The sequence below is a fragment of the Columba livia genome, chromosome 1 (assembly GCF_036013475.1).
Source record: "Columba livia isolate bColLiv1 breed racing homer chromosome 1, bColLiv1.pat.W.v2, whole genome shotgun sequence".
In the NCBI taxonomy this organism is placed as follows: domain Eukaryota; kingdom Metazoa; phylum Chordata; class Aves; order Columbiformes; family Columbidae; genus Columba; species Columba livia.
Genome location: NC_088602.1, coordinates 2,015,803 through 2,030,318, shown reverse-complemented (window position 1 = coordinate 2,030,318; position 14,516 = coordinate 2,015,803). Strand labels below are relative to the sequence as shown.

Here is a 14,516-nt window from a genome sequence, read left to right as displayed (position 1 = left end):
CAGAAAACACTTTTTAATGATGAGGGTTGCCTAGGGAGGTGGTGGAGCCTCCATCCTTGGAGATAGTCAGTAGTTGTCTGGACAGGGTCCTGGGCAAATGGCTTTCTGTGTCCCTGCTTGAGCAGGAGGGTTGGTGAACTTCACCTCTGGAGGTCCTATTCTGTGAAACAAAAGTCTCCTTAAATTTGTTTAGATAAAATGTACAAAATCTTCCACTAAAACAGAAGTAGTGAAATAAATGTCAACAGAAATATGGTCTCTCGTTTCCTGGATGCAATCCTGCCTTGACCCTTGGGAGAAGCAGAGAAGCAAGTGAAATCCGCATGCTGTGAACTATTTCAGGTGGTTGAACAGCGCAGTGATGTGACCTGACTTTGTGTTTTGTACGCTGAGCCACAGAATTAAATTAAAGGACTTGGAGCTCTAGTTCTGTTTGCGCCTCTTGCCGTTAGCGTTTGATCTTGTGTTGTCTGTTTTTCTGAAATATGGTTGTGGGCCTCTAATCAGAGGATTGCTATAATAGTTTGGATGTTTTTTACAATGCAGGTTTCCAGGTTTTAGTGTTCTTGAAAATACATTATGATGTGACTGTCTTTCTCGGAGGGCCGTAGCACATCAGTGGTACAGTCTGTGGATGGGCACTCTTCTTAATAGTTCTATATGGTGTGTGGCTGAGGATTGTCTTCTATGGTATGTGCAGCCTCTGTGCCTCAGGAACACCTTGATCTTGTTAGTCTGAAGTGCCGATGGGGTGGTGGTTTTGGTAACGGGAAGACTTGAGTCCCATGTACATGGGTTGTATGACATATGGGGGAGGTATAGGGCCTTTGGGGACAGTATTGGAAGACTGATTTTGATGCATGGAGCAAAGCTCTTCCATAGTTCACTCCAGACAGGCAGAATGGCTGTAGACTGTACCTAAAATGTTCTTTCATCCTGGCTTCCTCCACCCTTCTGGGCTACCAGACAGAGCAGACTGTTCCGGAGGTGTCGTCACTCACTGAGGCACCAAATATGGGAACAAAATGGAACAAGACAAACTCACAATGGAAATGTACCCCAGTGGGTTGGCAGATACAAGGGATGTTCTGTATGGAACCTTCTGCCTCTCAATACACTTCCTACAGCAATGTATAGAGGCCGTGATTTGCTCTACCATCCCCTTCCCCTTCCACTGCAGTAACTGGCCTGAGGAACTGCCAGCCTGCAGTTACCCAACTGATTTTCACAGAAGAATGTTGGTGTGGTTGCTGACTAGAAAACTAACATTTCTTGCTTAACAAGAGGAAACAAGGACTACAATTTTCAAGAGAAATTGTAAACAAGAATTTCATGCAAGGGCCACTGCCAGTCTTAAGTTGCTTGGATGTATAAGGTGATAAGCTATAATACAAGCAAAGCTCTGTTTCTCTTCGTTAGGAGTTCCTACAAATAGATGCTCTGGTGTGTTTGGCTCTTAGGGACTGACCCTGATTTAATTTCAGGAAAAGCTTAAAACAATTGCTGGTTAAAAATGAAAGGTATAGCTTGATGCGCTTAATTTCTGGCTGTCAAATTTGCTGAATTATAAGCGAATTTGAGATCTTTCCTCTCCCCCTCTTTCTTCCAGGCTACTTATTCAAAGAGTGTCTGAAAAACAAAGCACAATTGCTACGGGAGTTGTAAACTGCCACTTATTTTGACAGGATATTAGCTTTGAAACCTAACTCTGGCAATAAGTACACATTATTAACCTGATTGGGAGTGAAAGAACCAGTAAGAAATACTCAGCTAATGCCCTGGTACTTTAATTCTCCAGTTGTTTCAGGTTATGTATCCTGATGAGCTACAAAAAAGTGTGATTCTGTCTCAGTAAGGAATTGTGCAGTACACCGAAAACTGAACGTGAAGCAGCGTAACACTGAATTCAGGAGAAAATATATTGGTTTTGTTTAATAAAACTTCAGGCCTTTCTTAGAAGTGTTAATGGTGCAGAGTCTGGACTCTTACCCATGCAGTGCCCTGTCTGTCTCTGGTCCATATGTTTGTTGTTTCCATTTCTTTGTGATAATGAACCTGAGAGGACTCCCTGAATGTACTTGGTAGAGTCTCCGTGAAATGGGATAGGAAAACATCGCCTGACCTCTGGTTGCTCTTCACTTCCCACATATCAAATGGCGAGCCTCAAAGCTATTTAAAAATTCAGAATGCTTCACGAATTTCCATCTTAAAATGGTAGATTAATGTCTCCGAGGGCTTTCACATCGCGTTGTAGGTGCTGCTGGATTCTGAGTAGACGGTTGAGGGCAGAGCTGCTGTTCAGGAAGAAGCAGATAGGCCGGGGGAATGGAGCAGTGGGGCCGTTCAGTGACATTCCACGAGGACAGGCGGGAATGCGGAACATGCTGCGGGAAGGTATTATCTCCCTTTACTCAGCGCTTGTTACCCTGCATCCAGATACCGTGTCTGGTTTTGGGCCCCCCAGTACAAGATAGATATGGACAAAGTGGTGCAAGTTCAGCAGAGGGACTGGGTGATGGTTGGAGGCTGGAACACTCGCCCTGTGGGGTGACACTGAGGGAACTGGTGCTGTTTTTCTTATTTATCCTATTCTTTATGAACAAAGTGGAGAGCCACAGTCAGAAACACAACTCTAGCCCAGAGGCACTTCCTTCCTTCCCTGTCCCTTTTCTGTCCCCAGCAATGTACGTTCAGGTAGCACCAGCCTCTCCTTCCAGGGCCCTCCTGGCTGCTGTCACCTTATCTGCCGCCCAGAACACGAGCAACAGCATCTGTTGCTTCTTGATTGCTGCTTTGTCCTGCCTCCTGACCTATATGTATATATGTGGCTGTAAGGGGTGGTCCCCTATGATGTGGTGGCTGCTTGTCTGTTAGATGCATGGAAAACTGTTTGGCTGACAGCAGCAGCTTCTCCATGGGATGTAGGTCTTCCCCCCCCCACCCAGTGCTGCCCTCTTCCCTGCTCTCTTTGCTTTTTGGAAGCTGATCCCCGTGGGTTTAAAGACCCCTCCTCTCTGCCAGATGCCTTTTCCACCAGTAAGTAATCCTCTGAAAACCAGTAGCAGCGTGGGGCTCACAGGCTTTGATGGGTCTGTCTCTCCCCTGTTTTTTGGGGGGAGAGTCAGTGCTGCTTCTGCCAGACATTCTATCCGGTGCTGAGCTCGGGCCTGTGCACATGCATTCCTATCAAATCGGACCTCACCACAACCACAGCACTGAAATGGACTCACCCTCTGCTTTTCCCCCATTCCTAAGCACTTCCTAGTGTGGGATACCCTAGTTACTGGGATATTCAATGTGCACTGTGGCCAAGAGGCCAATGGTACCTGGGGTGTGTGAGGAAGAGTGACCAGGAGGCCAAGGGAGGTTGCGTCCCCCTCTGCTCTGCCCTGGTGAGGCCACATCTGCAGAACTGGGTCCAGTTTAAGGACAAGGAATTACTGGAGAGAGTCCAGGGAGGGACACAAAGATGCTGAGGGGTCTGGAGCATCTTTGTGATGAGGAGACACTGAGAGAGCTGGGGCTGTTGAGCTGGAGAAGAGAAGCTGAGAGGGATGTGATCAATGGATCAATATCTCAGGGTGATTTTATACTGTTGATGTCCACACACTGCTTGACTTCAGAAGCAGCATGAAATTCTGTGAGCCCTTCAAATCACTAAATCCATGAGAAGAATTTGAATTGTTTTATTAGAGCCATTTGGGACACAAGGCTATCGTAGAGTGTTGCTTTTACTAAGGAATGACTATTTTTGTATGAAACAGCCTACATTTTCCTGCTTGAGACAAGAAGCTTTAGGGAATCTTGTGGTTTTTCTTTATTTCTCTTGTTAAAAATATTTTTATTTCTTTTCTCCTTCTTGCTTGTTCCTCCTTTCCCCCTCCTTTCCTCCTTCTTTCCTCCTTCTTTCCCCCTCCTTTCCCCCTTCTTTCCCCCTTCTTTCCCCCTTCTTTCCCCCTCCTTTCCCCCTCCTTTCCCCCTCCTTTCCCCCTCCTTTCCCCCTCCTTTCCCCCTCCTTTCCCCCTCCTTTCCCCCTCCTTTCCCCCTCCTTTCCCCCTCCTTTCCCCCTCCTTTCCCCCTCCTTTCCCCCTCCTTTCCCCCTCCTTTCCCCCTCCTTTCCCCCTCCTTTCCCCCTCCTTTCCCCCTCCTTTTTCCCTCCTTTCCCCCTCCTTTTTCTATTTTATTTTTAAGAGATATTAAAAATACTCTCCAAACACTGTAGCTGAGAATCCCTGGGGAACCTCTCCTTAGCTTCGCCAGGCTTCTGCACCGTGATTAACCGAGCTCACTGCCCTACTAATCCAGGCAACAGTTGAGAGCAGGCACTTCAGTGGCTCTGAGTTTGTGTTCCCAAGCTAATTGAGTTTGGTGCTCACACTGCGCTTGGCTTCAGAAGCCTGAGAAATGCTTTTCTAACCATTGATTGCTTATAGTTATTTTGGAATATATCGATGAACTACTTCAAGCTGCTGGTAAGGCGCTCACCTCAGTGTCACATAATTGCATCCATAGGTGGGTATGTTGATATTTTCTTGGAAATTAAGGATATAATGGGATGCTGCATAGCACTCCGTTTTTTTGAGAGTTTGCAATAGGGTTAAACGTCAAGAGTGGAACCTGTCGTTATCTTTTAGCCCCACCTGACCGCAGTGCCTCTTGAAATTCTCAGTTTAGTACCCACATTGCAAGAAGCTAAACTGGTCCATAGGCTTTGAAGCTCCAAATTGGAAAAAGGAAAAGCAGGAAACAATGAAAAGTGATAAGGAACGTGCCACGGAGGGTTGTGATAACAGTCATCTTGAAATCAGCCTCTACTGCTATAGAATGTGTAACCCAGAGCGTGAGACCACGTCTTAATTTATACCGAGTCTTGTAAAACTCCCTCTCTCTGTTGCTCCAGGAGTTTCAGGTCATCTGTGAGAATGTTGAGATTTTCTTCTTTACCTTGTCACTTATTTTTTTGCTCCTTTTCTAATAGCAGAAAATTTTAGCTGAGTGCAACCTGAGCAAATTAAAATGTTGGCTGCCTCATTTTGTCTTCCCTAAGAAATAGATAAGGTAGCTTCAATTAAACATGCAGGTTAATCGATTTGTAAAATTGCTTCAGGAAGGTCTCGCCTCAGTTTTGCAAAACTCCTGCCCATAAACTACATAATGTACTACACATTATTCTTGCAGGCAAGCAATACAGCGTGTCCTAAAAAGCTCTTAAAGACGCTGTGTAATTTAACAAGCTTATTTTAAAATAAAACTATCCATTGAATTATGATAGTGTGAAATGAGGTTTTCGTGTACTCTTGCCTCAGACTCTGCTCACATTAGTCATTGGTTTTCCAGCTGGCTGCCTGTGAACAGCTAAAAGAGAAGCATTGGCTTCTGGGATTTAATATTTGTTGCGCCCCGTTGTTTTTGGTTTATTTTTAGGCCTTTTTCGAGCTGCGTTGGGAGTGATGGCTCACTTCGCTCGCCCAGCCATGGGAGAGCTTCAACAATAACGCTTTGCCAGTTTAAGGCACAAAGAAATGAGAATTTCTTTGAAATGCACGTGTCTCGGGTTCAAGATCTGTCAGCAAGCAGCAGGAATAGTTTCAGATTTTGAAAAGTTTTATTGAATATTATTTGTTTTCTCTAATGACAGTTTGTGCAGCTCATTATTGTGCTTTTCCCAGCATTTTTCATATCCTCCCAAAGACCATTTCTGTGTGCAGAACGTGTTGCCCTCCGCGACAGGAGCTGGAGCTGGCTGACCTCTGTTTTAAATGTCAGGGGTGCTTCACCTTTGCCTTTCAGATTCCATTTGCCTTTATTTTTAACCCTTTCTTGGGAGTCCCCTTGAAGCAACAGTGTGTTTGAGAAGCTCTTGTGCTTCCAGGACTCGTGGCTTTTTACAGCTGCTGGGTTAATGCTTGGACTCAAGGATCTTCAAGATCATTTCCAACCACTGTGATTCTATGTGTTTATAGGAGCTGTGAAGTGGATGTCAGTGCACCGGCCGAGTTTCTTGATGACCAAATGAATTTATAAAGCCTTCAAAATCCCCGTGTTATAAAATAATGGTTCTTACTCATCCCTTTCTTTCACAATCAGCATCCCATGGGTAAATTGCTCCATATTAGTACATTTTCTAAATACAGACATGATATTCTTATATCTTTTGTCTTTGGCAAACAAGACTCATCATCTCGCACTTTCCCCCAGGTGTCCCCAGGCATTTCCACGATAGTGTGGTTGGTATTACCATAACTATCTGATTCTAATCATAGGTAATTAATATGCAAATTTCCCTCTTTTGTCCCATTGTTTCCTAGCCTCAGTATTAGTTGGGGGTGCAGAATAACTACGAAAAGAACAAATAGTGTGGATATACATGTGTTTTGTACACATGGAAGTTCACAGCTTTGATGGTTATGCAAGTTTAGGAAAATACTGAATGAAAAGAGGGAGACTTAATCAGTGTCTCTTATCGATCCTTCTACGTAACATACTGTGTTCTGCAGATGATTGACTCAAAAACATTCATAGCATCGTAAGTTTTCCCACCTTAAGGTAAATACTTGAATTAAGCTGCTCAGAGGTGTATAAAATCACTTCCTCAGCTCAGCTATGAACGTGAGTAAATGTATTCTCCATACATGCAGATGACAAACACCTTTTGCCCATTTGGGGGCGCATCATAAAACAAACTGCTACTTTTATGTTCTCTAAGACCAACAATGCAGTTACGTTTCACTGACACCAGCACTGCTTTTGGGAGCAGGTTTTATCTTTGCTTTTGAAATATATTGGTGCTTAAAGATCCATCCAGTGACTTTGGAGAATTCTTTCTTTAGAGAATAGCGTAAAGCGGCTGAAATAATCATGCATGTGATACTTACCTCTAGGAGTAGGGTGGTTGTTTTTCTTTCCAACCCATTCATATCCAGTGTTATAATGACAAGGGAAAGCATCAAAAACGACTGAGATTTTCTGACACAAATACCTACCTTTATTTGAGGGTTTGCGGTAAATAGGGGTTTGACTCTCTTGTACCCACCTCACTAACGCTTAATGTAATTTGAAAAGAAAACCTTTATTTTTTGTTTTACCATCTGAGCTTTATATATTGTTCCTCTTTGCAGACCTTTCCTGAGGGTGGGAAGGAAGGAACTAGTGCTTTGAAGTGAGTTGTTTTGGTCTGTTTTCCAGCAGATTGAGAAATAATTGGGGCTACCTGCCCCAAAAACCTGTTCTAAAGTCTGTGCTTCTCACTCACAAGTTTTATGTAGCTGGAAGGTGTCTTAATGACTGGGCAGACACTTCAGTGTATTGACGGCAGTAAGAGCTCTTGAATCTTGTGTAAGTAAGGATGCAAGAGCTCGTGAATCTGGTATAAATAAGGATGATACAGAAAAGAGAATACAATAGAAATGAGAGCTACAATGAGGGTTTGTACAGATGGGCATTGTATAAGACAAGAACTTGTTGCACAACAGAACTAGGAATTATTTACAAACAACAAACATATAGTTCAGATCCTGATTTCAAGCACTTAATGAAGACCTTGTTCTTCTTTTGCAGAACCAGAAAACGAAAGAACAGATTGAAAACTTGTTGCAGAATGGAAAGCATAAGGAGTTACGGGATCGGCTCTGCTGCAGGCTGACCTTTGGGACCGCCGGGCTTCGCTCTGCTATGGGAGCGGGTTTTTGCTACATTAACGATCTCACGGTGATCCAATCAACGCAGGTAAGCTGATTAATTCCAGTGGAGACGAGTGAGTGGTTTCCCAGTGAATATTTGGGTCATATGTTGTACCATTGAAATACAAACTGAGCAGGGAAGCAATGCAGTGGTAGCATGACGTGTTCAGTACTGGAGGAAAATCAAGTCATTTGAACAGGTTGAACTGGGCGTCCTAGGAGGCAGAATAGAATCGCCGCCCTGGAATTTGGCCAGTCAAGTCTATTAGTCAATGATACTGTTCTCAAGTTGGAAATCATTAGCTGTCCTAAGAACTTTTAGTATTTGTCAAACTGAACAAACCCCAAAAAACCCCAAACCCAACCAAACAACAACAAAAACCAAACCCCGAAAAACAAACAAGAAACCAAACCAAAATGAAAGCAAACCCATCCCCAACCAAATAAGCCACCTCTTTCATTTTGGGCCAAAATTGTGAATAACTGTACAAAAATAGCAGGTTTTACTAAGAAAATGAACAGGGAGTGAGATGAAAATCAAATGTAAACTGATAGTGGAGAACATCTGTAGATTGTTGAGCTTCTGGGTAACCCTTCCAGTAACACTGGTTGTATTACCTGCAACCGGGTTAGGTAGAAAATATTGTGGTTAAGCGCAGTTCTGTAGCTCTCGGCTCTTTTTAAAGTAAAGATGCGAGAAGGTAATTTGAGATACAAACTTAAACTCTCAAACCGCAAATCTTACGTTACGTATTGTATCAGGTCGATGATTCGTGGTTTATCGGTATATTAATTTTTGTGTATTTGGGTTAGAGTTGGTTTGGGTTGTTTTTAGTTGGTTTAGATTCTTTTGACTAGCTGTGTGATTAACAACCAGAAATACCATTTTCTGGCCTTGTTTCTTCAGTATCTTTTACCCTCTTTTTTTCCTCGGTTGATTTTGCTCTTGCATGCAAGAAGAGGGTGGAAAATGATCAGACTCAGATTCCCTCCCTGCATCTCTTTAAAGCAATGTTAATGGGTTGTGTGTATGGTGATTATTCGAATAAACCAACCCATTAATTAATATAAGCCTTAATCATCTCTGCTTTTCTTTGAAGTGCGATTTTGCTCAAGGGCAGACGATACATTTTTTCTCAAAGAACCTGGTCCTCATTTGTCTCATCTCTTTCCCCACCTTTTCAATAAACACCTTTGAAGGACCAGTTGATGTATTTAGTTGTTGATCAGAAGCGCTCCATGCTCCTTTTCTATAGTTCTGTCTCATAGCGGCTTTCTTCTTAAATTTGCTTATTGTACAGCACCAGGGTGCTTTGCAGCTGATGTGTTCCTCTATCAGTAGATTAAATATCATCTCTTCACAAGCAAACTTCACAAGAAATTAATTCAGAGTACATTTGAAATTCATCTGATATTATCCAGATGTTGAACACGTGGAAGAAGTGTTTGAATTTGAATATTTGTCTTCTTAAACTACCATTCCTGCCATCTATAGTCATTCTTGCACATACTTCATTAAGCAAAAAACAATTGGATTTTTCATCGGCAAAGTCCAGCATTTCTCATCCCAGTGGGGGACAAGGAAAGAGAATTGTTGAATCCTTTTGAAAACAAATAGCAGGGGTCAGAAAATGGATGTTGAATATTTCCTTCCCTTAGGAAGATATACAACGCAAATGGGGTCAGGCTGCACATATTCAATATATTTAAACATCTTATCTTTTCCTACCTTTAGTCTTTATTATTGAAAAAATAATGAGCTGATATATTTGTAACCGTTGCACTTGGAACATCAATAAAAAGTTTTTGTTCTGATAAACGTATTGAATCTTATCTACTTTGTCAAGTACCTCTTTAGAAATGGAGCTTCAGCGTGTGATTAAAGGTGTTTTATTACATGATTGACAAAGGGTTGATTAAAACCTCTCATTTATTCCTGCATACTTAAACATTTTACAGCAGTTGTCTCTCTGCAGGTTAATTCTCTGATACGAGTCCCTCAGCAGACAGCAGTGAAATCATTTATTGAAGTGTTGCTAATGACTGGCTTGTACAACTGGAGCTGAAACCGAATTCCAATAGCTGTCTTTTGAAAAAAAGAGAATGAACATGTTGCAGGGTTTGAAACGCAGCTGTATATCTGACTATTGCTTCTCTTCTGTATCATCTTGGGTCTAACAAAGAGTTTTCTTTAGGTTTCTACCCTCTAAACTGGGCTTATCTTAGAGTGACGCTTCATTTACTGATCTGAGGATGCCAAACTCATCTCCTACAAATACCGTCGTGGTAGGAACACAATTTACTGATACAAACTGAAAAGAACAAGAAAAAATCATCTAAAATCAAGTAGTTTGCCAGTGATGGAATTGTGAAGAGCAGTGAAGTTGCTTTAACCGAATCCAGTTCCCTTCGAAGCAGAATAAACACCTCGACAACGCGCTGGAAGAAGTTGATACCAGTCGCTTTGCTTTGTGGCCTGTGCCATGTGTTGATTTTGGAGCTGCTCACGCTCCCGGCGCCTGAGCGTTGCGTGTTGCCTTTGTTTCAGCGCCGTGCGAGCGTGACCCATGGGGAGTGTTCGCCCATGTGCATTCTTGGCAGAAAGGGAGGAAATTCCTTTTTGCTCAGCAGGGAACGTGTTTGCGAGCTCAGTTTCGCTGGCTTCCGAAAGTAAGAAACTGGCTTGTATTCATTCCCTTCTATTTTTAGTTGTTTATTAATGCCATATATCAATGTAGAGAAAGCAATCTCTGGGAAGCTGATTAAAGCTTGTTTCTGAAGTAAACGACAGCAGATTTAATTACTCTGAGTACTCTTGTTTCGGAAGCTCATGACAATGACATGAGCAGTTTTGCTGAACCAAATGTGAAAATGGGAAACCCCGTCTTTCTATACTTGTTCTTACCTGCTACGGGAATAAATGGCCATTCAAAAACGGACATTTCAGTGTAATTAAAATACTTCTTTCCGTTAAAATAAACCTAATGAAGTGGATGCTGTGTTCCTCATTTGCGTTATTATATTGATATCATGAAAAGCCAGATCTGGAAAGGTTTAGAATATTCAGAAGTTGCTTTTGTCTCTTGTGAATATTGTAGATTCGTAGATTTGCCCTCCTGAACCAGTTGCTTTTATTAATAGGCAAATAATCCATCTCTGATCTCCGCAATGACGATAACCACTCATCTTTGCATCGTTGCTGCGAGTTCCCTGTGGCTATATAAGCAAATCTTCTAACAATAGGTGAAAGATGTAAATAGTTAACTTCATAAAGCTGTTAAAAAGATCTTTCCATCCCATTCTTGATAACATCGCTTTCCCCTTCTCTTTTGAAATTGCTCATAAAGGGCTGGACATGCAAGAGGATTATTTAAAACGTGGCTGTAGGAGCAGACTAGATCTGTCTGAATTTTATATATGAATATTTGTAATACTTCACTGTTTTAGGCCCACTCAGATGGTGCTGCATTCGTATGCTCGTAAATAAGTCATTAATAATCCCCAGGTATGTAATGGCAAGGTACAGACTTGGCCATCTTCAATTTAGAAGCAGAAACGAGGTGGGGACGCTGTCAAAACCTGAGTCTCGCAAAAAGGAAACAGAAATTCTTTAAATTGAGAAACTTAGGAAAGAAAGGTCATCTTTACATTTGTGAAGAGCGTTTTGTGGTTTGTAACCTCTTGTCTTTATGCGCATAGTATTAATCGTTCTATCTGAACTTACTTTGGTTCATGCTGCTTCTAACTAGTTTATTTCCTGCTCCTGACTGGTACTAGTTTGGTTGAGATGCTCCTGTTGCTTCTGTAAATCTGGTCTTTTTTTATGGTTTCTTGATGTTTGAGGAACTAGTTCAGATAAAACCCTGCGATGTCCTCCAGCCTCACGATACCGCTCACCTAAATAAGGGATCTGTTGTCAGAAATCTGCAGTTCATCTCTTTAAATGTTATTCAGCCCTTTCTAATCAAGCTCGAGCAAGTTTTCCCCATTTCTCCATCTCATGTCTCTCTATCAACTGTGAATGGGCTTAAACTCTACCAGGGGAAATTTAGGCTGGATATTAGAAAGCAATTCTTTACAGAGAGAGTGGTCAGGCATTGGAATGGCTGCCCAGGGAGGTGCTGGACTCGCTGTCCCTGGAGGTTTTTAAGCTGAGATTGGCCATGGCACTTAGTGCCATGATCTAGTAAACGGACTAGAGTTGGACCAAGGGTTGGACTCGATGATCTCTGAGGTCTTTTCCAACCCAGTCGATTCTGTGATTCTGTGTGATTCTGTGAATAAAAGTTCCTTAAGTCACCACAGTGAACTTGTTTGTGTATCAACACATCTCAGTCCTGCGTGCAGGTGACTTGAGCGGAGATCCCACCATGGCAAAGCTTCCACTTCTCTCACTATTCAAAGATTTGTATTGATTTGGAAGTTTTCCTCCCTCTCTGAATCCCCCGCAGCTGAAATCCTTCTCCAAAGAGATGCCGGTACCCACTTGTTCACGTTCGAAGCACATTATTTGGTGGAAAGGGCAATAATCATTATTAAAAAGGCTATGGTAAGATCATGGAGATGTGTTTCTGTTACTGATAGCTGCTTTTCGGAGCGAACTGTAGCCTTTGGAATCTTCTACCGATAATAGCGTTTCCACCTCTTTGTCTAAAGCTGCTGATCCATCCTGAGTTGATGGATCTCCAGAGAGAAGCGGATGGAGAAGCTGGAGCACCATGTAATGCACTTTGTCAAAGAACACCCATCTCCTGATTCAAAAAGAAGGGGCAGCCGAGAGGCTGTTGGTTTTTTCTCATATATACATTTACACACGTATTTCTCTTCACACCCAGTGTCTTTTAAAAATCTACTTTCTTTTCTCTGCATGGGGATATCTTGCCATTGGAAATGTACTGCCTTGATCTATAGAAGACAGCTTGATTTCTGCTGTTATATCTGCATAGTATATAAATCAAGGGCTTTAAAGTGTCCACCTGGAGCTGGTCACTAGTAACAAACTTTCTTTTGAAAAAGTGGGTAAGGATGAAGCTTTCTTTTAATGCAAATTTAGAACTAACGCTTTGGAAACGGTGCTGAAAAGGTGTCACACTGTGAGCACAAGGATGGATTAGCACAGACTGATACCAAACTTACCCTGGGCATTCAAAATATGGATTTTTCTCAATGGGTTGCTTAAGAAGATGGTTTGGATCCCTAAAAGCACAGTACGGATTGAAAACAAGTGTTGGGGATTGAGACCATCATCAGCAAATTTGCTGATGGCACCAAGTTTGGTGGGAGTGTGGAGCTGCTGGAAGGCAGGAGGGCTCTGCAGAGAGATCTGGATAGACTGGAAAAATGGGCTGATTCCAATGGGATGAAGTTCAACAAGGCCAAGTGCCGGGTGCTGCACTTTGGCCACAACAACCCCCTGCAGCGCTCCAGGCTGGGCACAGAGTGGCTGGAGAGCAGTCAGGCAGAAAGGGACCTGGGGGACTAATGGACAGGAAGCTCAACATGAGCCAACAGTGTGCCCAGGTGGCCAAGAAGGCCAATGGTGTCCTGTCCTGTATCCAAACCAGCGTGGTCAGCAGGAGAAGGGCAGTGATCCTTCCCCTGTGCTCTGCATTGGGGAGGCCACACCTGGAGTATTGTGTTCAGTTCTGGGCCCCTCAGCTCAGGAAAGAGATTGAAGTGCTGGAGCGGGTCCAGAGAAGAGCAACAAGACTGGGGAAGGGACTTGAGCACAAGCCCTATGGGGAGAGGCTGAGGGAGCTGGGCTTGTTTAGTCTGGAGAAGAGGAGGCTTAGAGGTGAGCTCAGCACTCTCTAGAACTACCTGAAGGGCAGTTCTAGCCAGGTGGGGATTGGGCTCTTCTCCCAGGCAGTCAGCAATAGGACAAGGGGCCATGGGCTTCAACTCTGCCAGGGGAAATTGAGGCTGGAGATTAGAAAGCAATTCTTTGCAGAGAGAGTGGTCAGGCATTGGAATGGCTGCCCAGGGAGGTGCTGGACTCACCGGCCATGGAGGTTTTTCAGCTGAGATTGGCCATGGCACTTAGTGCCATGATCTAGTCAATGGACTGGAGTTGGACCAAAGCTTGGACCGGATGATCTCTGAGGGCTTTTCCAACCCAGTTGATTCTGTGATTCTGTTTGCTGCTTGAGGATTTTGCTGCCTCAAGCTTTGCTTATGCTGTTTGGTCACTTATTATTGTACTGCTTTTATTTCCCATAATTATTGCTCCGTTTGCTTTCATTCTTTCCATGAATAACGATAAAGGTGCTTTTGTGGGCATCATTATTGATATTTTTGCTGAGCTTTATTTTGACTAGTGACATTATGTCCTATAGAACAGATCATTTTTAAAGCTTGCATGTGCTGCACTAAAACTAGTTCTTCTTTTTTAATCTTTATATTATTTTTCCTTGCAGGGGATCTACAAGTATCTGGAGAGGTGTTTTTCAGACTTTAAGCAAAGAGGCTTTGTTGTTGGATATGACACACGAGGTCAGGTCACCAGCAACTGCAGCAGTAAGAAGTATGAGTATTGATCACATTTACCAGCCTAGAAATTAAATTGTGCCTTTCATTGCATCACATTTGAATATTTTGTCGTGAACTGCACTGTGTTCTTTCCCCTCCCTTTACCGTCTAAATTATAATTCAGAGAGGCATGGACTAAAGCTTTTATAATACCAGTTGCCAGAAAATGGGGCATGTGAGGCTAGTTGCTTCACCGAAAGAATTTACAAAGAGAAACTTGAATGTGAAGGTAAATTCAGAATAGCTTGAAATCCCTATATGTTCACGCATAATTGTTAACACCGTTGTTACTTTGTATAATCTGCCTGA

The 14,516-nt window shown here is 42.8% G+C and overlaps 1 protein-coding gene across 1 annotated transcript in view; it reads left to right on the top strand.

Moving 5' to 3' along the window:
* The window catches only part of PGM2L1 (phosphoglucomutase 2 like 1), a 46,108-nt gene that overhangs the window by 7,784 nt on the left and 23,808 nt on the right, over positions 1-14,516 (top strand). The window contains exons 2-3 of the mRNA XM_065049668.1: positions 7,558-7,725; positions 14,096-14,202. Of these exons, the coding sequence (XP_064905740.1) occupies positions 7,558-7,725; positions 14,096-14,202 (275 nt within the window). The remainder of the gene's footprint in view (positions 1-7,557; positions 7,726-14,095; positions 14,203-14,516) is intronic.